Source organism: Mustela lutreola, chromosome 7 (assembly GCF_030435805.1).
Source record: "Mustela lutreola isolate mMusLut2 chromosome 7, mMusLut2.pri, whole genome shotgun sequence".
In the NCBI taxonomy this organism is placed as follows: domain Eukaryota; kingdom Metazoa; phylum Chordata; class Mammalia; order Carnivora; family Mustelidae; genus Mustela; species Mustela lutreola.
The window spans coordinates 77916903-77944140 of NC_081296.1; the positions used below are offsets into that span (position 1 = coordinate 77916903).

The 27238-nt window shown below is 45.3% G+C and overlaps 1 protein-coding gene across 6 annotated transcripts in view; it reads right to left on the bottom strand.

Annotated features, from left to right (window-relative positions):
- ONECUT1 (one cut homeobox 1) overlaps nucleotides 1–27238 on the bottom strand; it is a 40181-nt gene that overhangs the window by 11329 nt on the left and 1614 nt on the right. Inside the window, exons 2-3 of one of the 6 annotated variants that reach the window (XM_059181594.1) lie at nucleotides 14107–14190; nucleotides 6319–8065 (exon numbers count right to left, since the gene is read on the bottom strand). The exons of 1 other annotated variant lie outside the window; for it this stretch is intronic. In XM_059181594.1, coding sequence (XP_059037577.1) covers nucleotides 14123–14190 — 68 coding nt within the window. In that variant the 3' untranslated portion in view covers nucleotides 6319–8065; nucleotides 14107–14122. Of the gene's footprint in view, nucleotides 1–6318; nucleotides 8066–14106; nucleotides 14191–15844; nucleotides 17200–17869; nucleotides 19402–24219; nucleotides 24475–27238 lie in introns of those variants that run through there. 4 more of the 6 variants (XM_059181597.1, XM_059181593.1, XM_059181596.1 and 1 more) reach the window with 4 other exon arrangements.

A 27238-nucleotide genomic window follows, 5' to 3' on the forward strand; every position in this document is an offset into this window, starting at 1 on the left:
ATATTGAAGTGATTATTAAAACTACAAGGGATTATTAAAAAGGCTTTATATTAAAATTATAAATGATTATAAAAACTACAGAGTAATGGCTCTGCAGGAATATTTTATTATTAAAACTATTTAAGTGATCATATATATTGAAGTGATTAATATTCCCTTAAGGGAATATTCCAGATGTTGGCAAATTAATTTTTTTACTCCTCCCCCCTTCTTTGATCACAATGCAAGTATAGACACTGGATTCGCAGAGTAGGCTGGAATAATCTTTGCTCTGACTCTAGCCTGTGGCATGAACTTGGACACACCGTTTGACATTCCTTTCTGCCTTCTTTAAATGAGCAGACTATGTTTCAAGGCCCCTATGGATGCAAAGTCCTGTGAGTCAATGAATAACACACAGTTGCAGTGTCCCTCCTGGTTTCCAAAGTCTATGATCACCTCAAAAAACTTCCAACATAACCTTACTCTCATTTAGGGTATATAGCCTTGATGTTGACTTTCCTTCTTTTTTTAAACATTTTTTAAAGGATCTTATTTATTTATTTGAAACAGAGAGATACAGAGAGAGAGAGAGAGAGAGAGAGAGAGAGAGAGGCAGAGGGAGAAGCAGGCTCCCTGCCAAGCCAGGAGCCTGATATGGGACTCAATCCCAGGACACCAGGATCATGACCTGAGCTGAAGGCAGACCCTCAACCAGTTGAGCTACCCAAATGCCCCCATGTTGGCTTCCCTTTTCTCCCACTTTATGGCATCTCAAAACAGGTGAGTAATGGCTCTGCAGGAATATCAGCCAGCGCCGCCAATAATCTTTATCCCGATCAGGATACACATAAAATTACATTCCTCATAGTTGCTTCAACTTCTAAAGTTCAGGAGCTCTGGAGATTAAAGCGTTTATAACAACCAGTACTGCAGACGCTGAGAACAGTTAAGCATTTGCCACCTAGGATTCTGAGCCATTAAACAATTGTAGTTTATATTTTTACTGAGTTGCTACCTTTTCATTAAAATTGTAGGGTGATTTATTTAACTTGCTTCCTGACTTTCTGGATCATTTGTCCTAGAGTTGGCTGCTTCACATAAAATGGAAATGTGGAGGAGAGTAAGGCTGTCTTCTTGGGGGCAGTGAAGCTGGGTATGTTTCACTGTGTGCTTGCTGAGAGTACACCGAGGATCCGGGAGACTCAGAGTGTACTCGATATTCCCAGTCTATCAGTGAAGAAGGCATTGTAAAAAGCACTGCACTGGTCGTCAGAAGTTTTGGGTTATGTTTCCTACTCTGTCATTGATTAGTTGAAGGACTGGGTTAAATTCCTTAACTAAGCCATACCCAGGTTCCTTTAGTGTATATGTATAATGAAGGAACTGGACTAAATAGCTTATAGTCCCTTCAAGGTGTAGCCATATGACTTGATATGCGTAAACAGATTTCTACATCACTCCAGGAAGAAGTGGCAGGCAGTACAGACCCTGTTCAGGACTACTGGTTTCTACGTCATTCATGGGCACCTGGACAAGTGTGAGGGTTGGACTGTTTACTTTAGGGAACAGCTGGGCAATCCTTCCAGGACACACCCCATCTTTAAAAATTTTTATTTATTTATTTAAAGATTTTATTTATTTATTTGACAGACAGAGATCACAAGTAGGCAGGCAGAGAGAGGGGGGAAGCAGGCTCCCTGTTGAGCAGAGAGCCCGATTCAGGGCTCAATCCCAGGACCTGGGATCATGAACTGAGCCGAAGGCAGAGGCTTTAACCCACTGAGCCACACAGGGGCTCCAGAACATACCCATCTTTTGTCAGATTGTCCAAGGACCACTACTACCTCCATCTCACTCCTAGGAGATGGTTGGGGGGGGATTAGAGAGAGATCTTTGGGGCAGGGCACCTTTCAATGAAGTAGGAAGGGGAAAAACACCTGTGTGTACAGTAGACAGTATTATTAGGTAGGAACAGAAAGCTGGACTCCATAAATTGTGTTATTCTTAGTCATAATTTATAAAGATCTTTTAGAAAATTCTAGCTTAACTTCCTTGCCCTAAGAAGGACTATGGAGACTATATGATTTTTGGGGGTGGGGGTGAAGGGGACTAGTGGATGCATATGTAGACAAGTGAAAATCAGGGAAACGGGCTCACTTCTAGGCAGTCATACTATCTGATAGAATAAGACAGTTTGGGGGCCAAATGAAGGGTAAAACTTGTGTCTGTCACTCGAGAGGCATTACTGAATCCAGCAACTGCTCTGTGAGGACCACATTTAATGGGCTGAAGGAAATTTAGGGACATATCCTGTGGGGTGGGCAAGTTTGGGCCTTGATGTCTGGAGGGAGAACCCCAGAGAGGCAGGGTAAAATGACTGAGGGATGCAGGGAAGAACCAGACCTGGGTGATTCAAATCAGATTCATCTGGTGGTTTGAACGTAATGGATTGAGAGAGGACTGTACACCTATAGCTTCCCCCTTCATAGGTGGCTTGTGCCCTGTGAGTCCCCATGCTATGGCCAAGTATTTTCTTCCTCCAAACAACTGCCTAAGTGTCTGCTGCCTCAACATGATTCCAGGGGAGGTGGTTCAGAAAGAAGTAAAGGGGAAAGCTGAGATTTCCAGAGGGCCATGAAACTATGGCATTTTAAATAGGGCCAGCTAGAGACCCAGTGTCTTCGCCCTACAGGCCAGTCCTGGTGAGACGCCTGGGTGGCTCAGTCAGTTAAATGTCTGCCTTTGGCTCAGGTCATGATCTCAGGGTTGTGGGATCAAGCCCTACCTCGGGATCCCTGCTCAGTGAGGAGCCTGCTTCTCTGTCCCTCTGCCCCTCCCCCTACTCGTTCTCTTTTCAAATAAATAAAATCTTGGGGAGGGGGGAAGGCCAATGTTGGTGCTGAAATCTTCTTGAGTTGGTAAGCCGGTGATGTCCCATGTCATTCAGGGAAGGTCCAGCCTGGAGTGGGAGAAAGAGAGTCCAGGCAGCTGCTAAGGCTCTCAGGTCCTCTACTGTTCCAATGCCTTCAAGGTCAGGTGGGGTGCACTGGTAACATAAAGGCACACCCTAAAATCCTACCCAGATTCCTGATGGGCTTGCCAGAGAGATCCCTGCACACTCTGCTCAGGGTAGTTCGCTTCAGGAGTAGGGAAGAAAGGATAAAAAGGCAGCTGGGCCAGAATAGGTAAATCCACAGGGACAGAGAACAGGTTGGTGGTTACCTATGACTGAGTAGGCAGTGGGAGGAAATGCCAGTGACTCCTCGTGGCTACATGGTTTCTTTTGGGATGAGGTGATGAAAAGGTTCTAAAATTGGTTGTGGTGCAGGTTGCACAGCCCTGTGAGTCTACTAAAACCAGTGAATGATACACTTTAAATGGGAGAATTGTATAAGAGGTAAATTATATCTTAATAAAATTGTTTACTGAAGAAGTTGCTGGGCATGTACACAGGGTGAGTCCCCAGTGATCGCTCAGTCTGTCACTGAGAAGAAACCTCTTCTAAACTGTGCCAAGGAAAAGCAAGGGTCGGCTGGTCATGTCTACTGAGCCCCCAAAGACCCCCTCTTGACAGCTGAAGCTTCTTTTCTTTTCTTCTTAAAAAAAGATTTTATTTATTTGAGAGAGCATAGGAGGGAAGAGCAGAGGGAGAGGGAGAAGCAGACTCCCCACTGAACAGGGAGTTCCATCACAAGACCCTAGATCATGACCTTAGCCAAAGGCAGGTACTTAACTGACAGAGCCACCCAGGGGCCCCAAAGCTGTCTTTCAAAACAAACTCTTTGTGGAGGAGCAAGAATGCAAATAAAACACATTTCAGTAAAAAAGATAGTAGTTGAGAGAGACGTAAAAAGCAAGACCCTGGAAGTGACCATGGCAGGCTCCTGAGCCCATTCTACAGGCCAACCCCTGCACTGTGGGGATCAGACAGCTAGTGAGTGTGTTGCAACAGTTTCTGGATTCTAGCTGTGACTCTGGGAGTGCTGGGTCCATGTCACCTGCTTGGCCTTGCGTTCTTTTGCTACACTGTGGTTTATCTGCCAGGCCCCCGGTTGCTTCTGGAATGAGGCAGTTGCTGAGTGGCAGCTTTAGAGGGCACAGTAGAACACACAATGTACCATTTGAACAGCAACTCCAGTGAGTTTCCCGTGATACGGTCAAGGGCAGCCTCTGCATTGGGAGTGCACCCCTGCACAGATTGTCTGGAAACCTCGAAGCCCAGCAGAGGGAGGTGGAGCGAGTACGACCTGCTGGCCACAAGCTAGCGTCGTGCACATCTGTGAGTTTGTGGATAGCCAGAGCCCCCGTGGAGACTCTCCTGGGCATGCATGGGGCAGGCCTGCTAGAAACCTCCCAACAAACATTCCCAGCCAGAAATGATCCCTACAACTCACCCCTGTATCTTGCTCTACAGTGCTTAAAGCATCCCCCTTGAACCTTCCTATGGGGTCTCCACAAAACTCAGGTGAGGTAGAAATGGGTATTCCTTCTTTCTCTGTAGATGATGAAACAATGTCAGGGAGGTTAGGTGACTTGCCTATGGGTATACAGCTGATTGGGTGGGGACCTCCAACCCGCTGTGCCTGGAGGCAGGTGTCAGCAAAGTGGACACACGTTCATGACACACATCCTCAAAATGGTTAAATGGGCAGGAGCAGTGGAGGGAAGGGAGCCCAGGGGACCTGCAGCCCCAGTGAGCAGGGCAGGAACAAGGGCCAGGGGGCAGCAGGCTTGTTGTCAGCCGTGATTCTCTGTGGCTGAAAGGGTTACAAGAGACTGTCTAGCAGAGTGGGCACATGGAAATTGAACCGGAGAGAGTTTGGGCAGTGGGGGGACAGCACACACCCCAACTGGCCTGGGAGAGGGAAGCTAGTTCCATAGGGATGCCAAGGAGCAGGAGACAGATATCTCATGGGGATGTGTGCTGAGGAGAGGAAGCTACACAAAACTGAGCTGATCAAGTGGAAAAAGAAAGACAGGAGCAGCTAAAGCTGGGAGAGTGTGCTCCATCAAATTCTGGTGGGAAAAGTCACCCGAACCCCTCACCACCCTGCCTTGTGGGTTTGTTCAACAGAGCTGTCCAGAGAGACCTGCCTTCCCATGCATCTGCTGCCCGGACTCCTTCTGGAGTCAGCATATAAAATATTGCCATCAACCTCTCTTCTCTAATGCCTGTTTGAGAAGGAGCTCAACAGTCTGGAGCCCAAGAGGTAAGGCTGTCGGACTTTATGATCCAGAGGGCGGAGGCTGCCTGTGCTTGGGAGGACGGGAACAGGAGCGGTTGAAACGTGTAGCTGCTCCCCCTGTGCTATGCTCCATATGCCTATCACCTTTCAGAGCCTCTCAACAAGTATGGGAGCTAGATATGACTGTTACCTCTAGTTTGCAGATGGGCAGGCTGGGGTTCCAAGGTCTAGGGCCTGGCCCAATGTCACCCTGACAGTAAATGGTGGACCTGGGATGATACCCTGGATGATACCCTGGGATGATACCTGCTGATGGTTCTGGAGAAGATGACAAGGGTGGCGCAGGTATTCCTTGGGCACAAACCAGAGGGACACCAGAGAATCCTATGTTATTCTCTGTGACCCTAGACTGTCTTAGTTCTTCTCCCCACAAACTTTGTCTTCTCTCATTTGTTCTGCGTTCCTTCTCATATAGGCTGAACTTGGGCTAGAATGGTGAGCTGAGAATCCTCGTTGAATGAATACATTTTCCTATCCCTAGGATACTTGCATTGTCCTCTCGCTGGCCATTCGCACTCACACACACACATTTTCCTGAGCACAAGCTCAAGCTTTTTGAGGCTCACGGGAAGAAACACCCACTACCAGAACCACCCTTCCATGAAGCTCTTTCCCTGCACTGCAGCTTCAGAGGAACCAGTGGGAAGAGATGCCACTGCCTTGCACCTGCTTGTTTAGTTAGTGACAAAAGGTAATGTGGCTGTTCTCGAAAGCCTGGCACAGAAAATCTGATTTTTAAAATTCTACATTTCTCTTAATGCCTGATCCTTTGGAGTTTTATCATATCAGTATCCCTCATCTTAAAGAGCCTTTCAATAGTTTAGACCCCAGTAATTGGAAGTGTGATATTGATTTTGATGTTGATTCATCAAAAAATCAAAACAAATGGTAGACCTGATGAATTACATGCTTTTGATGTGCTATTACCTCATTTGGGCCTACTGTGTATTGCAAGTCTTAGTTTGTTGATCCTATTTCTTGAATTATAACGCCATGTATAATAGCCATGTATAATACTTTATAATATTTGTAGCAATTGAAAATTATAAAATATAATTCCTTTATTTTATTTTTTTAAAGATTTTATTTATTTATTTGACAGAGAGAGAGAGAACACAAGGAGGCAGAGAGGCAGGCAGAGAGAGTGGGGGGGAAGCAGGCTCCCTGCTGAGCATAGAGCCTGCTGCGGGCCTCAACCACAGGACCCTGAGCAGAAGCTTAACCCACTGAGCTGTGCAGGTGCCCAAAATAGAATTCCTTTAAAAATAACCTACAATTTTGACTTTTCACAAAATTACCAGAAAATTTCCATAATTAATTACAAATTTCAAATTAGTGGTTTTCCTTATTTGCACTTCTGGAAGGTTGTCCATAGAGTCGAATTGTAAATGTTATTCTCCCAATGGCATGTATAATCAGTCTCACAAGGGCCTCTCAAGAGCCTGAAAGGAAAGCAGCTGGTGGCTATGCTAGGACCCTGACTCTGACTGCAACGGCCTTTCCCATCTTACCACCTACTACTGCCTGTCCACCACCCCTGCTGAGCCACACTGCTCAGAAGTCAGTCCTAGATCCACCATGAATTTTCACACCTCTATTTCTTTCGCTCAAGTTGTTCCCTCACCCAGAATGTCCTTCCTTGTCTTTCTTTTCTTAAAAAATATTTATTTATTTATTTATTTATTTATTTGACAGAGAGAGAGAGAGCACACAAGTAAGCAGAGTGGCAGGCAGAGAGAGAGGGAGAAGCAGGCTCCCCACCGAGCAAGCAGGGACCCCGCTGCAGAACTCGATCCCAGGACCCTGGGATCATGACCTAAGCCAAAGGCAGCCGCTTGACCAACTGAGCCACCCAGGTGCCTCTGTCTTTCTTTTCTATACAAAATTTTCCCCGTGTGTTCAAAGCCCAGCTCAAATATCTCATTTTCTGGTAAGGCTTCTCTACCCCCTCTCCCATCCAAACAGAACTGTTTTCTCCTTTGATCAGGTCACCTCCCCACCATTTCCCCAGACAATTATTTACCTACTCATCTCTCTCACTAGACCCAGAGTTCCGTAACAGTAGGCTGTGGACTATTTCTTTGGCATATTCAGCATCCTTGCTGGAAAAATAATTTGGATGTGGCCCAGAAAATAATTTGGATGTGGCCCATTTTCTGTATCACAGAAAATGGATACACCCAAGACAGAAGACTAAACTTTGAGTGTGTACAGAGAATGAAATTCCATGAGATTTCTTTAATCCTTTCCACGGGATAACTGTTTTGAAGCAGTTTAATGGTACTGTAGGGGATATTTCTGAATTGAAACTGTGCAGTCAGTGAAAGCGGGGTGCTGAGCCCCTGGTAAAGGAAACTGGTGCAGCCACCGCTCCTCTGGTTGAGATGGAATGGGGTTCGGGGAGGAGGCTGAAGTAACAGAGTGGAAAAGAAGATGCCGAGGGGCTGAATTTGGGCGGGGACACTGAAACAAGCTGGAGGCAGGGCAGTCAGCCTCACCCAGATGAAGTACGTAGGTGGGGTCGCTGGGTTTCAGAGGACAGAAAGATGCTGTGTTTGTCCTTGCTAAGTCTGGGTGGTGACTGGTCCATATATGCTCAGTCAAATACAGGGATGCTATCAAATCAAGGGACACAAATCAAGGCTGGGTGAGAACAGAAAGGAACAGATTCAGGGCTGTGAGCTTTTCAGCACAGATGACACCTCCTCCATCTTGAGGGTACTGGTAACCGTCCAATGCAGAGGGGGGCAGGGGAGGGGCAGATGTGGAGCTGCAGGCCGCCCCCTCTGGCAAGTGATGGTCCTTCACGCTCGCCCACTCTGCTCCTGATTATCCTCCTGGCACCAGGAAGAGAAAATAGAACTGGGGTGTTTATTTGCTTTTACTTTACACCTCCATACCCATGCTGTGACAGAAAAATCCCTATTAGTTTGCACTGGACCAGCTTCATGGCTGTTAGGGTTAGAATACGTTTAAAGCGCCACTTTACCTGGGAATAGCCTGTTCTGTGTACACACACATACACATATCATAAACCCATGTTGCAAATTTCCGGCTATGCTTCTCAAACTTCAGCTTTAGAATCACTTCCAGAGCTTGTAAAAATACAGATTCCTGGGCTCCACCTCAGAGTTTCTGAATCAGTAGGACTTCTAACAGGTTCCCAAGTGATATTGGGCATAGGTATGGGGGGAAGAATTGCAAATGAACCTTACCTAAAAATTTTTATAACAGGTTTGTTTATTTTTTGGGTATGAGTGAAGCAATTTTGAAATTATTTTAGATATAAGATTGAGTAAAAGTAAGTATGGGTGGTGGAGAAACAAAGAAAGAGAGAGATGTTACGGATGCCAGGGTTCTTACTGTAGAGCAAAGGGGATACAAATACTGCAATAAAGTTAGACAAATGAACGAGTAGTAGGAGCAGCAGCGGGAAAAGCAGGCTCCCTGCTGAGCAAGGACCCCCCCCCACCCCAATGCGGGACTGGATTCCAGGACCCTGGGATCATGACCAGAGCCAAAGGCAGACGCTTAACCAACTGAGCCACACAGGCGCCTAGCAATAAAGTATTTTTAATTAAGGTATGCACCTTTCATAGACATAATGATATTCCACACTTAATAGTGTAGTATAAACATAACTTTTATATGCACTGAAACCAAATAATTCATTTGACTCACTTTATTGCTATATTTGTCTTATTGCAGTGGTCTGGGTCTGAACTCACAATAACTCCAAGGTATGCCTGTGCAAACATGGAATAGGAGAAGGCAAGAAAAAATTCAGTGGGTATAGTTTGCAATTGGATAGAGGTATTCGTGTGAACTCATGATTTTAAAAATATGTACACAAGCATGTTTATGTATATATTATATATATATGTGAATATATATTTGTATGTATGTGTATAAATAAGCACACATATATTTCCTGGATTTTTCTGGGGGATCCCAAAACAAAGTCACCCTGGCAGCTACCCCTAGTGCCCAGGACTTCTTGGTCTCTAACAACATTCCCCACCATAATACATCAGGGCTCATTAAAGTGGTAGATTGAAGAGTTGGACAGAGCAGGTAACAGATGAGCTTGGTACACCTTATTATAACACCAGAAAGTAAAAAAAAAAAAAAATGTCCCAAGAACACAGGAGCCAGATTAAAGGGTCCCCCACTGGTCAAATCCCCACTGGGATCATTTGAGCACTGAAGAAGGTGAGTACAGTAATGAATTATAAAGCATTGGGGGGAAAAAGTAATGTCTGAGTTTATACTGATAATAAGTGGAAGAATCAATGAAAGGGAAGGGAGGTCTTGCCAATGAAGAAAGCTGAGAGCTATCTGCTAAACCTGGCAGGACTGCTGGAGATGGAGACTCATTTTGAAACCATGGTGATAAAGACTAGATCAGGTAAGAATCAGTAGATTCTTAATCTAAATCTAAATCCATGGGGAATTTTGAAAAGAAATAGGGTTTTGCAGCACCTTAAAGTATCTCCCCACAAATTGCTTATTAGTTGTAAGAAAGGGAAAAAAAAATACCAACTCACAAGTGATTATACAGCAGAGAAACTTAGCAACAGCTTGACTGGGTGATCGAAATGAACTCACCAGTCAAGGGAGGGACAGACAGACATTGGGCCTCTAGATGTGATCCTTGAGAAGGACACACCTCACCCATGCAGCTTTCTGGGTAAGAAAGCATCACCTCAATCCTTTCATGTGGAAACATCCATCAAACACAAAATGAGAGGGGCGCCTGGGTGGCCAGTGGGTCAAAGCCTCTGCCTTTGTCTTGGGTATGATCCCAGGGTCCTGGGATCAAGCCCTGGATCGAGCCTTGCATCGGGCTCTCTGCTCAGCAGGGAGCCTACTTCTTCCTCTCTCTCTGCCTGCCTCTCTGCCTACTTGAGATCTCTCTCTGTCAAATAAATAAATAAAATATAACAAAACAAAACAAAAACACAAAATGAGAAATATCTTTTTTTCAAAAAGTGGGGATTGGGGACATGCGGGTGGTTTTTGGTTAAGCATCTGCCTTCGGATCAAGTCATATCTCAGGGTCCTTGGGATGGAGGCCCCAGTCGGGCTTCCTGCTCAGCGGGAAGCCTGCTTCTCTCCCTTTGCCTGCTGATACCCCTACTGGTGCGCTCTCTTTCTCTCTCTCTGGTAAATAAATAAAAATTTTAAAAAGTAGGGATCTGATTCACAGACCTGTATCCCTGGGGCTAATAATACAATACATGTTAATAAAAAATAAAAATAAACAGTGGGGATCATATGCTGCCAACATGTCGGTACTATAAAAGGTAAAGAAAGACTGTGGAATTGTTTCAGATCAAAGAAGAAAGGAGATATGACAGCTCACCTCAGGACAGGATCCTGTCTTGGAGGAGAATAATGCTATATAGGACATTACTGGGTAAACTAATGAAAGTGAACTTTAGTTGCATAAGGGAATAGCCTTACTCCTGGAAATACACAAAGGGACCAGATGGATGTAGCTTATCCTCAAATGGTCCATGACAAAAATTTCTCTGTGTGTATGTGTATGTACATGAGAAAGAGACAGAGAGCAAGCATGAACAGATGACCATGTATGCACGTATAATAAAGCAAATGCTAAAATGCTAACAGCTGGTCAACCAGTCCTGTTAACAGTTGGGAAAATGGTATACGGATGTTCTTTGGATTATTTTTTTTTTTTAAACTTGAAATAATTTCCAAAAAAAAATTTTTTTTAAATCAAGCTTTTGGATAATAATTAATGACACTGTCAGGCACCTGGGTGGCTCACTGGGTTAAGCCTCTGCCTTTGGCTCAGGTCATGATCTCAGGGTCCTGGGATCAAGCCCCGCATCGGGCTCTCTGCTCAGCAGGGAGCACCTTCCCTTCCTCTCTCTCTGCCTGCCTCTCTGCCTACTTGTGATCTCTCTCTCTCTGTCAAAGAAGTAAATAATAAAATTTTAAAAAATATTTAATGACACTATCAATTGTAAATTCTCTATGAGCTCAATTTTGTGAAAAATAAAAATTTCATGTATCTCTATCTTTGTACTTTTATTTATTTATTTAAAAGATTTTACTTATTTGGTGTGTCCACGAGAGAGAGAACGCACAAGCAGGAGGAGGGGCAGAAGGAGAGGGGGAAGCAGACTCCCCGCTGCGCAGGGAGCCCAACACAGGGCTCTATCCCAGGACCCTGGGATCACGACCCCAGTGGAAGGCAGATGTCTAACTGACTGAACCACCCAGACACTCCCCTATTTTTTTTTTCTTTAAACGTCTTTATTTTAGAGAGGGATAGTGTGTGTGTGTGTGTGTGCGCGCGCGCACGCGTATGCGTGTGTGTGAGCAGCTGGGGCAGGGAGTGGGGCATGTGGCAAAGGTAAAGGGTGAGAGAAACTCAAGCAGGCTCCACCCTGAGTGCACAGCCCCACCTGGGACTTGATCTGAAGATCCTGAGATCAGGACCTGAGCTGAAACCAAGAGCCAGGTGCTTAACCAACTGTACCACCAGGTGCCCCTATCTTTGTACTTTTAAAAAGCTAGAAGGAAACAAGCCAGAAAATCACAGGTACCATCTCTGGTTTATGGAGTGGATAATTTGAGTTTGTTGTATGGTTTATAATGTTTCATATTTTCCAAAGCTTCTACATCTAGCATGTATTACTTTAATAACTAGAGAAAAATTATTTTTAAAGTAGTAAAACAAATAATCAGTAATGTTTTTTGTATGATGTTTCTGACTGCTGTGTCATTCATTAGAGCAGAGGGAACTGTCTTTGTCCTTCTTTGTCCATCTCTTCTGTCCTGCAAATCACAAACATCTTGTCTATTCGTATCTGCTAAATGAATGCATGCTGGTCATGAGCTGTTTGGGAGGGAGAGGGATGACAGAATTATCAGGGATTTTTATTGTCTCCATTATTCTTTTATGTATTTTCAAATGTTCTACCATAAATTTAATAATATGGGATTTTTAATTTAAAAGTTATAAATTAGTATGTATGTATCATCCCATTGAGGAAAGATTAGAAGGATATTCACAAAAAGGGGGGGGTTATCTCTGAGTGGGGGTTTTATGGGTGATTCTTGTCATCCTTTTCCTTGATTAACATTAATACTTTATTTTTTAAAAGATTTTATTTATTTACTTGACAGAAAGGGGGAGAGAGAGCACAAACAGGGGGAGTGGCAGGCAGAGGGAGAAGCAGGCTTCCCACTGAGCTGAGAGCCCAACTCAGGGCTCAATCCCAGGACCCTGGGATCACAACTTGAGCTGAAGGCAGATGCTTAACTGACTCAGCCACCCAGGTGCTCAAACATTAATACTTTACAAAGGAGTTTTGTTTTATTTTGTTTTTTTGAGATAATTGGAATTAAAAAGCATAAGATACAGAGCGCCTGGGTGGCTCAGTCGTGTCTGTCTTCAGCTCAAGTCATGATCCCAGGATCCCGGGATTGAGCTGCATCAGGCTTCTGCTTACCAGGGAGTCTGCTCCTCCCTCTGACCCTCTTCCTGCTTGTGTTTGTTGTCTCTCTCAAATAAATAAATAACATAAAATCTTTTAAATAAAATAAGACACAGAGTGATTGGACACAGTAGGAAGGCACCACATCGTAAAAAACACATTTACTGGGGTGCCTGAGTGGCTCAGTGGGTTAAAGCGTCTGCCTTCAGCTCGGGTCATGATCTCAGGGTCCTGGGATCAAGCCCCACATCCAGCTCTCTGCTCAGCAGGGAGCCTGCTTCCTTTTCCTCCTCTCTCTTTCTCTCTCTCTGCCTGCCTCTCTGCCTACTTGTGATCTCTATCTGTCAAATAAATAAATAAAATCTTTAAAAAAACATATTTACTAAAGCTATGTCAGGACAAATGCAGGATCTAAGAATATATATATATGTGTGTGTGTGTGTGTGTATATACACACATATATAGTACAATAACTAACTCACTGAAAAAAAATTTATTGTGTTGAAGGTAGTGTTCTAAAATGATACAATGGTTGTATTTGGGTATTGTATTTTTTTTTTTTTAAGATCTTTTATATATTTGAGAGAGAGAGAGAGAGAGAGAAGTCAGCAGACTCCCTGCCAAGCAGGGAGCCCCATGTGGGACTCGATCCTAGGACTCCAGGATCATGACCCAAGCCGAAGGCAGACATTTAACCAACTGAGCCACCCAGGCGCCCAGGTATTATATTATTTTAAAGTAGGGAGGCAAGGTGGTAGATAAGCTTAAATTTTGAACAACTTTCCTACATTAAGTTGTCTTTCATGAAAGAGCTGGATTAAAGGAACCTCCACTGAAGCACTTGAGACCACGTTCAACATACCCGGAAGGGTAGTCACCCTGTGCTACTCCTTAATTGCAATATTCAGATAATTTCACTGGGCAGCACCTTGCCGAGTATGTAAATACGTTTCTAGGAAAGCAACTGTCGGTAAACAGAGCAGAATAAAGGAAACAAGAAGCATTCACTCTTCTTCCTAGTAACAAGGGTTGCCTCTAGAAAGCGGGGCTGGGTACTGAGGAATAGATGATGAGAACTTCATTTTCTCTATCTACCATTCTATGTTGTTTAACTTTCAAAACATGATGTGCACATAGCACATACTCAAAAATAAACATTAATTTAAAATAATTGGGGTTCATGGGGCAACAACTATGTAAACTAGATTAGAGAAAAACAAAATTTGACATTGGAGGGGTTCGTTCTTATCCCAAACTAATGTGAAGTGACAAAATCCAAGACTTGGCAACACCTGCCCGCCCTCCAACATATTTGTGCTTCCATCCCCTGCGTATTGGCTTTGCTGCCCTCCTGTTACAGGGGACTGCTTTTGTTTTTCTGCTAGCAGGAACAGATTTGGGCTAACCTTGGACACTGGTTCTTCAAGGCTCATGTGGGCCCAATGCAGGCAGCTGGCTGGAATGAAAGCACTCATCTCTATCCACCGGCACTGGGAATTAAAAACAAGACCCAATGGACTGAACCCACAATCGTCACCTCATTAGCATGATGCTGACATCATGTCTCCCCCACATATACCTTTATGGCTAAAGGTATATCCAAGCACCCAGCTTTCTAAATCAAAACCACAGGAGTCTGTTCCTCTCTCATTTTTGTTCTCCACAATGTCTTCCCAATTTTACTTTAGATAGATCTCTCAAATTTTGCCCACCCATTTTCTCCACCTTTTCTGATAATGACACGCAATCAGACTCTCATAATCTATTTCCACCCCATCCTAGCTAGTTTCTTGTTATTGCTCTTCTATTATCTCACTCAAGTTTTCTTTCAAAAGCATACATCATCTGACAACTTCATTCCACTATATATTATATCAGGATCTATCTATATGTATCTATTTTTCTACCTATAAAGTTATGGAACTATAGATTACTCCAGAAAAATGATAAAATAACTAAAGGGGCAAAAATAAAGGTCACCTGCCCTTAAATTCTCAATATCAATGTCCTAATTCTCAACTTGGAGTAATATTAGAATCACCTGGGAATTTGTTTATGTGAGAGAAAGAGCAAGAGCTTGCAGGTGCTTATGCTTGTTGGGGGTGGGATGGGGGAAGGGCAGGAGAGAATCCTCAGCAGACTCCCCCAGGAACAAGAAGCCAGGAGCTGAAGGTGGGGTTCCATGTGGGGGGATGGTTGGGAGTACTGGGGGGCTTGATGCTGGGCTTTACTTGGGGCTTGTCAATCTCATGCTCCGTGAGAGCATGACTTGGGTTGAAACCAAGAATTGGACACTCAATTGACTGAGCCATGCAGGCACCCCTCATCTGGCAAGCTTTTTAACCAACACATAATCTTCTTCCCACCCTTCCTCCACCAATCTGATTTGCACTCTTAGAGGAATAGAAAACCCTCTTCCCTCTCCTCCCCAGCACTGAAACCCTGGAGAACACTTTTGCTGTTGTTGTTTTTAAGATTTTATTTATTTTCGAGAGAAAGAGAGCGTGCTCATGAGCCAGGGGAAGGGGCAGAGGGAGAAGCAGACTCTCCACTGAGCAGGGAGCCTGATGAGGGACTTGATCCCAGGACCCTGGGATCAGGGACAGAGCCGAAGGCAGACACTTAACCCACTGAGCCACCCAGGTGCCTGAGAACACCTTTGTTATCGACGGAAAAGTATTATGTCACTTAGCTATGCTAGGGAAGAAACAAGCTTTCAGCTATATAGTAATTCAGATTCTAGAAATCTTCAGCAGAACATATTTCAATCTCCACACATACTGCTGTTCCTTCTGTCTGTGGACCTCTTCTTCCATTTCTGACTCAAGTCCTATTCATTTTCCAGATCTTCAAAACTGTCCTTTCGTCACACCCCAAACTTCTCTTTATTGGCACACACACACATACACACACAAAACAATCAAGAAGGAAACGAACAGCTATTTGTCTCTCTTCCCCACTAGACAGTGAATCTTAAGGGACAAGTCGGCTGTATATACCTTCTCCAGTACTGAGCACATCAGTGTTGTAGCTGGAACTCGAATGAAAAACAAACCTCTCTTTCCATATCTAATGAAATTTCTTCTCTCACTTCTTTTTCAAAGTTTTTATTTAAATTCCAATTAGTTACATACAGTGTAATACTAGTTTCATGTATACAAAAGAGTGATTGAACACTTGCATACATCACCCTGTGCTCATCACGGCAAGTGCACTCCTCCATCCCCATCGCCTACTTCATCCTTTCCTGGCTCGCTCCCCTCCGATAACCAGCAGTTCGTTCTCTATAGTTAAGGGTCTGTTTCTTGATTTGTCCCTCTTTTTTCCCCGTTGCTCATTTGTTTTGTTTCTTAAATTCCATATAGGAGTGAAATCATATGGTATTTGTGTTTCTCTGACTGACTTATCTCACTTAGCATAATATGCTCTGGCTCCAACCAGGTCATTGCAAATGGCAAGATTTCATTCTTTTTTATGGCTGAGTAATATTCCATTGTATGTGCGTACCACATCTTCCTTTAAAAAATATTTTATTATTTATTTTTAGAAAGAGAGAAAGAGTGTGCAAGTGGGTGGGGGATAGGTAGAAGGAGAGAGAGTATGCTAAGCAGGTTCCATGCCCAGTGTGGAGCCTGATGCAGGGCTCAATCTCGTGATCCTGAGATCATGGACCTGAGATGAAATCAAGAGTCAGATGCTTAACTAACTGAGCCACCCAGGCGCCCTCATGTCGCTTCTTTGTTGTCCATTCATCAGTTGATGGACACTTGGGTTGTTTCCATAATTTGTCTCTTGTAGAAAGTGCTGTGACAAACTCTTCTTTTCACTTCTTATGTCCTGTCCACAACTGGCAGAATATAATTTCTAGGAGGGCTGATGTTTAGTATGTGGCTAGGAACTGTATACAAATGCTGCTGGGTTTGTCTGGTCCAAGCTGTTTGGGTTGGAGAGCCAAGAAAAAAAATCTTTTCCTCCCCAATGTTAAAATTAAAAATATTTACCTCCAGGAACAATACTGGATATTTAAGATAGGAAGCCTAGTAACAAAATGAACATTTGTGAGGGCAGCATCCAACAAAAGAACAGCAACATCACTGGCTTTTCAAGCTACTTATCTTCTAACCTTCCCCAACCGGGAATAACTCTGGAATCTGAGTTTATTATTCATTTGTTTTTTGAAAATAGCTTTACCACATTTTTAAGTATCTCCAAACAATAAATTGTTCAGCACTGTTTGCTTTTGAGCTTTGGAAAAGTGGTATTGTTTTGATGTGTGACTGTCCATGGCTTTTCTTTTAATTCAACTATGTTCCTAAGACTTGTATATAGCTGTGGTCCATTCATTTGCATTGCAGTATACTACTGCATTACACGAATATATCACAATTTATATGTCCTTGTCAGGACATATAATGCTTGGGATGTTTCTGGCTTCTTTGCTCTTATGACCAATTCTGCTACAGTCTTGTACACATCTCCAGCAGCATCTGTGAGTTTACCTAGGGTATATGCCAAAGAGTAAAACCACTGGATAGGTGTAGGTTCAGGGTTATGAAACAATGTCGAATTATCTTTTGAAGCAATGGTCCAAATTTACATTCCCAACCAGCCAGCAGTGTACAAATTCCTGTTGATTCAAATCCTCACCAATAGCTTGTATTATTAGGACATGGGAATTGGAATGTCAGACTGTAGCATTTTTTTGTGCCAGAAGGTGGCACTCCTGACGGGACGGGCTGCTTTCTCTTGACCATGTGACAGTAGAGCCTGACCTGAGACCTTGCCTAAGAGATGAGCCCCTGAAGCTTACACCTCATTGAATCCTGACTTTGGGACAGTGCACTAAATAGAGACAAAAGACTTTGCGGTGGATACACAGGCATCCCAGAAGGCAATCAATCATAGAATGTGGGACCTGGAAGGGCCCTAAGGCCAAATCCTTCATTCTATATTTAAGGAGACTAAGGGCCCAGACAGGGTAAATGACAAGTTCTCTGAGCTAATTAGTCTGAGAACTTGTCTCTGGGGCTTTTGGTTCTTAGTCCAGGGTTTTTAACTTTAATTTGTTTGTTTATTTTAGTAATATAAAATGCCATAACCTGATTAAATTAATAATAACTGTAAGTATCCAAGTAATTGACAATTTATTTATTTATTTAAAAATATTTTATTTATTTGACAGACAAAGGTCACAAGCAGGCAGAGAGGCAGGCAGAGAGAGAGGGGATGCAGGCTCTTTACTGAGCAGAGAGCCAGATGTGGGACTCGATCCCAGGACTCTGAGATCATGACCTAAGCTGAAGTCAGAGGGTTAACCCACTGAGCCACCCAGGCGCCCCGCCAATTTATTTTTTAAACGTAGTGGTTTGACTTGTGTAACTGATGAATATAGTAACTTTAAAGTCTTTGCTTATGAGGCAAACAAGGATAATATTTAAGTCCAATGAGATAAATAGGGGAAAGATGTAATCTCCACAATTATGATTTTCAGTATGCAAATTTAACAGGGCTAAAAGACACCTATCTCCTGGTGAAAGTAATCTTCAGTTTTATGACTGACCATCTTCATCCTTGATCATCCTCCGCACCCTGGACAAATGCTGAGCACCACCTTAGGAAGCCATTTTTATGAGGAAGGCAAGCTTCAGATCCAGTTGTTTCAATTCATCTCTCTCTAATGAGCTCTCATAATCAAGCTACCATAAGAGGCTGGGAATTATTTGTGGACGTTATGGTAAAATAGCCTTAGTAACTTGAGGGTTTATAATCTTAGATGACTTTACGTGAGAATGTAGAAAAATACTGAAAAAAGGCCGATTTGCATCTGAGGTATACTTAGCAATCTTCAGAGTGTGCATAACAATCAAACGTGGCAGGATTCCATGCAGAGGAATTTGTCCTCTGGAGTCAAAGGCAGTAAAAGTGGATTTAGGGAAGGGGAGAAGGACTGCTTACTTGGAAGGGAGCTTCTGTGAAGGGATGTGGCCTCAGAATCCTTCAGAAGACATTTTCATTCTGGAGCTGCTGACTTCAGGAATTCCCTCCCCAGCCCCACCCTGCCTAGCTCCTCCTCATGCTGAGACTCCATTTACCACGTAAAAATATCTTTTGGTTTAACAATGTCTGTAGGCTGGCAATAAAGGCTTTCTGTGAGGTGTCCTTTTTAAATGGGGGAGCTGCTTACTATTTTGGGGTGGGGGGCTTAGAAGGAAAGAAGACCAAGAAATTTTGCTGGGACTGCAGACCGAACTACTGAGGTGATCTTGGTTCCGGTTTTCCTCCTAGCAGTCATTTTAATCAGCACTTCCCCTACTTAATGAGCTTGCAATGCCATTACATAATCACCCGGCTCGCTGGATTAATGATGAAAAGAGGAACTGATTTTTCCAGTTGCATCATTTGAAGTAAATGTTAACTTTCTTTCTGAGTCCTTAGTTAACCGCATTAGTGTGACAAATATGTCTTTGTCTAGCATAAGTAATTAGAATTTAATCACTTTAACTGCATCTTAATTATCCTAAATGAATTGGAAGGACATTTAATAGCAAAGATTAAATTGCCTTAATGAACGATTTTTGTGACTCCATCAATACTTGAATCCCGTTAGCCACTCCTCTCACGAACTTCACCTGCAGTGAGCATGGAGGTCACTAGGTGGCGCGCTTCGCTCGTTTATTTATTTAATTTCCGGGGCCATTGATCTGTTTCAGGAGACAACAGGAAAGAAAGCGAAAATCTCATAGTTTATTGTGTTCTTTTGATAACCTCTCTTTGGGACTATGAGATCATCACCAGATGCAAAAACGAAAGTAGTGATTTCAGAAACTGTCCACTCTGAGTACCCTATGGCATATGCAAAGGAAGATGAGAGACACCGGATAACTGGAAACACCTAGTGTTTGAGGGAAATTCTAAGTTGGATGACTGCCAATTTATACACAGAGTTTTAGTTAATTTATTATTTTTTGTGTACAAAGTCCTAAAACGTGAGTAGCAGGCAAGTTTGGGATAGCAAGACAGGCAATGATCTGAAGCAAAGAAATCTAACTGTTGTGCAAATGAAGATCTCAGAACACCAATGCCTGAAAATATGGGAGGTTTGGGTCTTTGGGCCCTCCTCCAGGCAGGAGTTCCAATGGGCCAGTCCTACCCAGAGAACACATCCAATGATTGGGTCTTGCCCACCAATAATTGTTTAAGTGAACAAATGGACAGGGAGACCTCGGTTGCATGTCTAGCTCTCATACTGCCCTACATTGCCTCTGGCTGCTTCTTCAAAAGACAGCAATAAAAGTTCTCTCTTATGAGTCTTGAGTAAAAAACAAATAAGTTTCCATAAGTAACCTTCCTTGTGAGTCGCAAAGGAATATACACACTCTCCACTAGCAAGACCTTTACTATGCAGAGACTTTCTAGATCAGGTGTTTATGACAATAAATCGGACACCTCCACATTCTAGGTCCACTGACCTGGTGGACCCGTACTAGTAGGCACAGGGTGGAAAGTAAGAGCGTTCTGTGCTTTGAGCTGGGCAAGCTGACTTCAGGGTATCACTGCTTTCCAGTTGTGTTACCAGAGATAAGTTATGTAACCTTAATGAACATAGAAAGAGGGAAAATAATAGTAACTACCACATAAACTAGTGGTTCCCCAACTTTGCTGCTCAATTAAATCACCTCAGAGCTTTTAAAAATCCCAATGCCTAGGTCAGGCCCTGGATTTTAGCTAGAAATCATATTTGTAAAGGTCCCTAAGTGATTCAAAAGTGGAGCAAGATTTGGGAGCCACTGAAATAGAATATTAAATTAGATCATATATGTCCCAGTACAGTACCCGACTAATAGGATGTACAGAACAGATATAAGTTCTTTCCTTATCAATTGCCATGACAAACTGGATGGGTAGTATTTCAGGGACTGGTTCCATTCAGCTGGGAGGTTTACCAGATTGTCTCATCTAAAGGAGAAGAAAGATTCTAGAAGCTAGTATTTTTCCAACTTTATGATAATGTAACACTTTTTGGGAGAAACACAAAGTAGATGATTCTATAGCAAGACTCAGTAATAAAACATAAGTTCCTATGTTTGCATCAAATCATTAGACTGCCTTGTGATTGGTCTAGTCACATAATCCAATCCTATCACTTCAGGAGGAAATTAAACCTCTTAGTATTAAGTTATTTGTCACAAAATAAAAACCTGTGAAAATCTATTGATAGAAGACAGGAATTTATGATTGTGCAATAAATTCACAAACATAAGAAATCAGTTTTTTTGTTTTACTGAACATTATGAGGCTGACACTTCTCATGTAGAAATAATGTGGTTTTCTTCTCCCAAAAGTGCTTATTCATCTTATTTAAATAGAGACATAAAGAAAATAGCATTTAATGAATACTTGTTGAATGCTTTTGTCAGAATTATGAGAAATCTATCCTAACTACCATAAGTTTTATAAGACCCTTCTTCTATTGCTACCATAGGCTGGGGACCATTCCATTTTATCAAGAGTGTGGAAATTCTGCTGTTTTAACTGAAATGAAACTAGTCATTTCTCATCAAGGCTTCTTGGCTGAATTAAAGCATTAATCTGGTGTTTATTCTAATATGCAGAGTTTACAAAGAGCACTGAGCACTTAATTGAAGGGCAAGGCTTCTAACAATGGATTTTGAGGAGCAAGACAGAGAGAACCGTTTTTTAAATTACCCAACTCCATCAGATTTGAGGATTTTCTTTTGTACAAGGAAATCAAGAATAAATTTTACCAATACACCCTGTAAGAACTATTTTTTCTGAGAACTTTGAGTAGCAATGTCCTTTTGATTAGCTGAATTTGCCACGAAGGTGGAAATGATGACATCAAAACAGCTCATGTAACAACCTTCTTAAAGACCTCATAGATTAGAGATGACTATAGATTTTCCCCAGCACGGATCAAAGGGACTGAATTGAACGTTTTAGCTTAATGATCCAACCCCTGTCACACCCATAGGGACTCAAATTCCGATTTTATAAGCAGGTGTGCACGTGTACTCAGACATACACAGAAAAGCTGCCGGGGAGGGAGGAAAAGATCAATTATCGACAAAGATAGGTTTGATCTTTTTGATTACTTGACTGTGCTGGTGAATGTTCCTGGCGGGGCCTCGAGATTTCTCATGAACTTCAGAATATTAGCTGTTAGTTCTTGCTTCCTTACTACAACTCTTCAAAGGCATTCTACCCACTTTCCAGCAGGAAAACGGGGCCAGCCTGGGGCTGGTGGGGTCCTGTCCAGGGTCCTGACGCTGCACCAGAGCTCCAGGCCAGTCGGCCTCCTCAGGCCCTTTCACCCACCCCACTCAAGAGGAAACAAAGCCCTCGGAGCTCAAAGCCTCAGGGCTGCCTCCTGACTCTTGTCAGTTAGCTAGAAGGGGAAACAACAAAACAAAGGAACCACTAATCCACGCTCCTAGGACTATATCCTCCAGCCCCAACCTCCTACTTGAGTCCCACCAGGGTCACCTTCTCTACTCTGACCCTGCTTTCCTCAAATAAAAACGTGCCAGCAAAAGTATAATTTGGATAGAAAGTCCAAACACGTATCTTGTTTAGAGAAGTCAGAGCTGGGGTGTAATGTGGGGGTTGGCAATTTTGTCTCATCACTGGGGTAATAACCAGACATTGTTGGAGACCAAGATATATTCCTCCTCCACACCCCTTTCGTACCAGAAAATAATTGTTGTTTTTAAATCAGCAGTAGAGCGACGTAAAAACAAAGCCACAGCAAGCATCCCTTTCCTCTCCACAGCTCACTGAACCAAGGGCTTCTCTGGTGGCAGGCGGCAGCCTGCAGGGGGCGTGCGAAGCTATCGCACCACACAGCCCATCAGGCTTCCCCATGGAGGGAATCTGGGAGGGCAGGATGCCAGCTCCCTGAAGGGCACTGAGGATCAAAGCATGAAGATGAAGTAAGATGCAGCCTGGGCTTTCAGTTATTTTGTTGCTAAAATTGGTATGTTTGGCACAGTCTGTCCCAAGTGCCAGTTGTCAAATAGCTATGGCAGCGCCTGGGTCTTTAGTGACCACTACAACCCTGGGGCCAGCGGGTTGCTCTGACTGACCCTAATCACCCTTTGGGCATTTCCAAGGGGCCTGTAGCTTGGGGCTGCACCCACTGGTGGGACCATCAGAATGGGGTTATTTGTCTCAGGTGGCCAGCCTGCTTGTGCTGACAATAGGGTCACCACACAATAACTACAAGACGACCTCAAGTTGTCAAACAGTGGGCTCCAATCTTCACCATATGCACACTTCTTAACACTAGGCATTCCTTTCCTCCCTTCCCTGGGGTTTGAGCTCCTGGGGAGTGCAAGAAGGAACGATTATCCCCAAACCCTCAAGGGATCAGGCGCAGGTGCAAAGGTCCATGGGGAACTTTTTGGTGACTGGGGTGAGAAATTTTGGTTTCCTGCTGTGCTGCTGTGTGTGTGTTTGGTGGGGGGGTCCCCAGCCGACTCCCTGGGCACATGGCCACCATTCACCCTGAGGGGGTGGGGGTTCTTTTTGACTTCTCCTGACAACTGGCCACCCCCACCACAGTGTGTTGGGAGAAGGCCACACCAAGCCTTTTGGAGGCACCCCCTTCCCTCTGTTCTAACCCCCTCCCAGTCAGTCCCACTGGCTCAGGGGCTGTGAGGCTGGCTGCAGTTGGCCGCGCCCCACAGGCCCTTTGTTTGAACCAGAGCCGCTGGGAGCAGCTGCACCATGTGAGAAGTGGGGCGAGAGGCAACCAGTCTGCTTGGGGCCTTCTCTTGGGCCCAGGAACCCTTCCAGTTTCTGAGTCCCAGTCCCAGTTTTCCTCCTGGCCCAGGAGTCTTTGAGATTTGGGAAAATGAGGTTCCCAATGCCCAACACTGCACTGCTACTTCTTGGCTAACTTGGCCCAGGGAATTGGGGGGGGCAGTTGAAATGTCACCCGCCGGGATAAATATTAACAAAAAGCAAATGGACTTGCGTGGAGGCCAGTTATCAATCAACCAGACCGCAAGGCCACTTATGGCAAACACAACCCAGGTTGGTCCCTGTGAGACTTTCTCATGGCCACCTCCTGGCCGAACATCCCTCCTCTACCCCCACTCTCTCCCAGGCTCCAGTTCTCCTCCAGGTCTTTCCGGGGCAAATTCTAGATGGGAAAGGGGTGAAGTCCCGGGTGTGGGAGACTGGGCAGTCTCCCCAGGGCTGTTTGGAGGTACCCTTCCTTCAGGTACCTCAGAGTCGGAGGGGCCCAGCACCCACCTCTGCCCAACCCTCTGGGCCTTGCCTCCTCCGTATGCGGTGCTCTGCCCTCTGGTGGGTGCGTGTTGCAGCCTCTTCAGATGCTGACAGCTCCCCTACTGGGGCCAAAGCCTTCTGAAATCTTTAATTGGAAACTAATCTCTTCAAGTCTTAATAGGCGCCCACGTCAGAGGCGGAGGAGCCCACCCACCCATAGAGTGCGGCCCGCCCACCCCACCTCAGATGAGATGCGGCCCCCAGCCTAGCTGCACTGTACTTTAATGGGGCAGCAGCAAGATTACATTGAGGGAATACGTATTGATTTTTTTAAAGGTAGTTAATTTGATGAGAATTTCCTCCCATCTCCCACCAAGCCGATGTAATTTTGTAAGGAGAAAGCGCCTCCCCAAACATGCTGCCAAGTGTGGAGGTTTTGACTCTCCGCAACAGACTTCATGGAATCTCGGGTACAGGGAAGGGCATGGAGAAGCCACTCTGCCAGTGAGCGAAGGAGCCACCTGGAGGGGTAAGGACAAGGTGGAGGGGTCTTTAGAGCAGCAGCAAACCAAACTGCAAGGGACACCTCTGTGCATGGAGGCTGGTGGTGGGAACCCCCCTCCTCCAAGCAACGTCCCACAGCCTTGGCAAAAGTGCCCTGCAATGCGTTTGTTTAAGTCTGCGATCGAGCCTCCTCGGATCATCTGGAGAGTCTGGAAATGGCCTGATTCCCTCCTTACCCCATCTCCGAAATGAAAATATTAAAGGGACAGCTCATGGTTTTTCAGTGATTTTAAAATAGGTTGTGGTTCCTGAAGTGTAATGGGATTGATTCCGGTTGGGCTTGCTCTGCAAGTGCCCCCAACCCAGCCTTTCCCACCCGTTTAATTAATTAAAGAGAAGAAAATTAAACACTCAAAGCTCCATCTGGGTCCTAGGATGCAACTCCACCTGGGGGTGGGTGCCAAGTTTTGTGCTGCCAGAGTCTCCGATTTTCCTTTTATTATTATTTTCTTTTTTCCAAAGAAAAAGGCCGAGTGCCTCAGGCAAGCATGACTAGTCTTAGGCGGCTGGGTGCCAGACTTGTCACCCCTTCCATAGCCTCCTGGCTAGGGTGAGCACTGGCTGGCATGCCCACGCCTCCCACAGGAGGGTCACAGTGCTAGTGCTCCCACTTCAACAGCACCAAGGTGCCCACTCGTGTAGGTCAGACTGCAAGGCCGAGTTTCCAGGGTTGGGGGTCATCTCTGAACAGAACCTGTCAGTCTGATTTTCCAGGGAGCGACAGGGGCACTGGGGAGAGGCGGTCATTGAAGTCTCCAGCAAGCACCTTCGGGGTGCGGGGGGTGGGTCATGCTTCCCTGGGGGGATCGCTTTTCATTTCCAATCCTTTCCTCCATTTCTCCACACCCCACTGACAGGCCTATGTGAGCACTGCCTGGGTACAAGATTCTGAAGCTGGGCGTGAGGCTGACATGGGCTTGTAAAAAGCCGCTAGTTTGGGGCCGGCAGAGGCTGAGCAGTCAGGGAGAAGGGTATCCCTTTCTTCCACCCCTTCCTGAACCTGAGCTGCCCTCTGGTCTCTGTCAGCTTACGGGGGTGGGAGGCGATATGGTGGATGCACACAGGGCAGGGAATGGATTTGTGGGAGCCCCAGAGGACACCTTGTCAATCTCTCCCTTGCCTTCCTGTCCTCCTATCTCCACCTCCCCTAACTTCAGGCACAAGCTACAACAGCCTGCTGGGGATTTTGCTTGGAACCAGTGAGCACAGGGCTGGGCTGGAAAACCCTGGCCGGGCAGAGGCTCATGAACTCGACCCGCAGGAGGGAGGCCACCAATGCCCAGACCCAAAGAGTGCTTTGGGCTTGGTTCCAGATCCAGCGGCAGGCTCCCTGGCACGCTGGCACCTGCCTCCCTCTAGCTTCTCATTGGCCCGCATGAGGTGGGGGAGGGGGTTTCGGCCTTTCGCTTTGATTTTAGACTGTGAAACGGCTCAGTGCCCCCGGCTCTGATCGGATTGACTGTCTCTCATTCTCCAGGGACGAATTAATGGAGAACGATCAGTTAATTAACAAACCCTCATTCCGGCTTTTACCTTTCTCTTGGCCAGGACTCAGGCCAGGGCACCAGGCTGAGACTGGGGCGGGGGGTGGGGGGGGGAGTAGCACGGACCCAGGAGTCAATCAAGTCGGCAGGGTCTCATCAAACCGTGTCCGCCCTCAGCTGCCCTTGGCTCTACCTCCCCGTGTGTCCTTTGCCCTCAGGGGTCGCGGAATCAGCTTGAAATATCTGGTGTGATTCAGACTGGGCTAAGCTGTCCCCTAGACCAGCTTCCCGGAGCCTTCCACGCACCTTGACTTAGAGAGGCTAAGAAGGATAGGCGCTGTCTGTGCCGAGCCGCGGAGACCTTCCAGCTTAACTCCCGGGTTTTGGGGCCGGAAGACCTCTGCTCCAAGACTTGGGGGTCATGTTCACACTCCCACACCCATACATGGAGATACATTCAAAACATAATGCAGAGAAATAAAACGAAATATGAAGTCGTAAATGAGTCGGCAGCAAAAGCGGTCCTTGGGCTCAGCTGCAAGCTCCCTCGCTGCCTCTCCGCCCTCACCCTTACCTCGGCACCATCTGCCTTCCTCTCTTTTCCACAGCCGGTTACCAGGGCAGATTGCTTGCTAACTCTTAAACAGCTTCGCCGCCAAACACACACCTTCCCGGGGGCTTCAGAACCTTCTGCCGGAACTCTCAGAGAGGTTCCCTATCCCTCCCATTATTGCCTCGCGCCAAAAAAGTGTGTGTGTGTGTGTGTGTGTGAGGGGGGGGGTGTCACCGCACCAAGTTCAGCCAAACATAGGCGTGCAGCTCCAGCACGCTCCAAACCAACTCCCGGGAATGTGCCGGGGGTAGGAGCGGGCAGTATCTGCGCACAGTTCCATGCAAGAATCGCCTCCCTCTTCCCAAACCGGGAGTGCCCAACTGAGAAGCGATGCACAGACCGTGTCCGGCCAGGTGCGGGGGTTTCTCTTACTCTCTGGTGGCAACCGCTTCCAACACAGTCTCCGAGCACAAATGCGTCCCCGCATTCGCTCAGGCAGTACCGGCGACCTCCCGGAGCCTACCACAGCCCAATGTACAGAATCCTGGAGGAGACGATCTGCTCCCAGGAGCCGACGCTAGGTCTACCAGGCCCAGGGAACTAGCCACCTCCCCTTGGGGAAAGGAGGATGGGATGATGCGTGCCCAGCTCTCTCTTTTTTCCTTCTCTCTTTCAGTCTCTTTA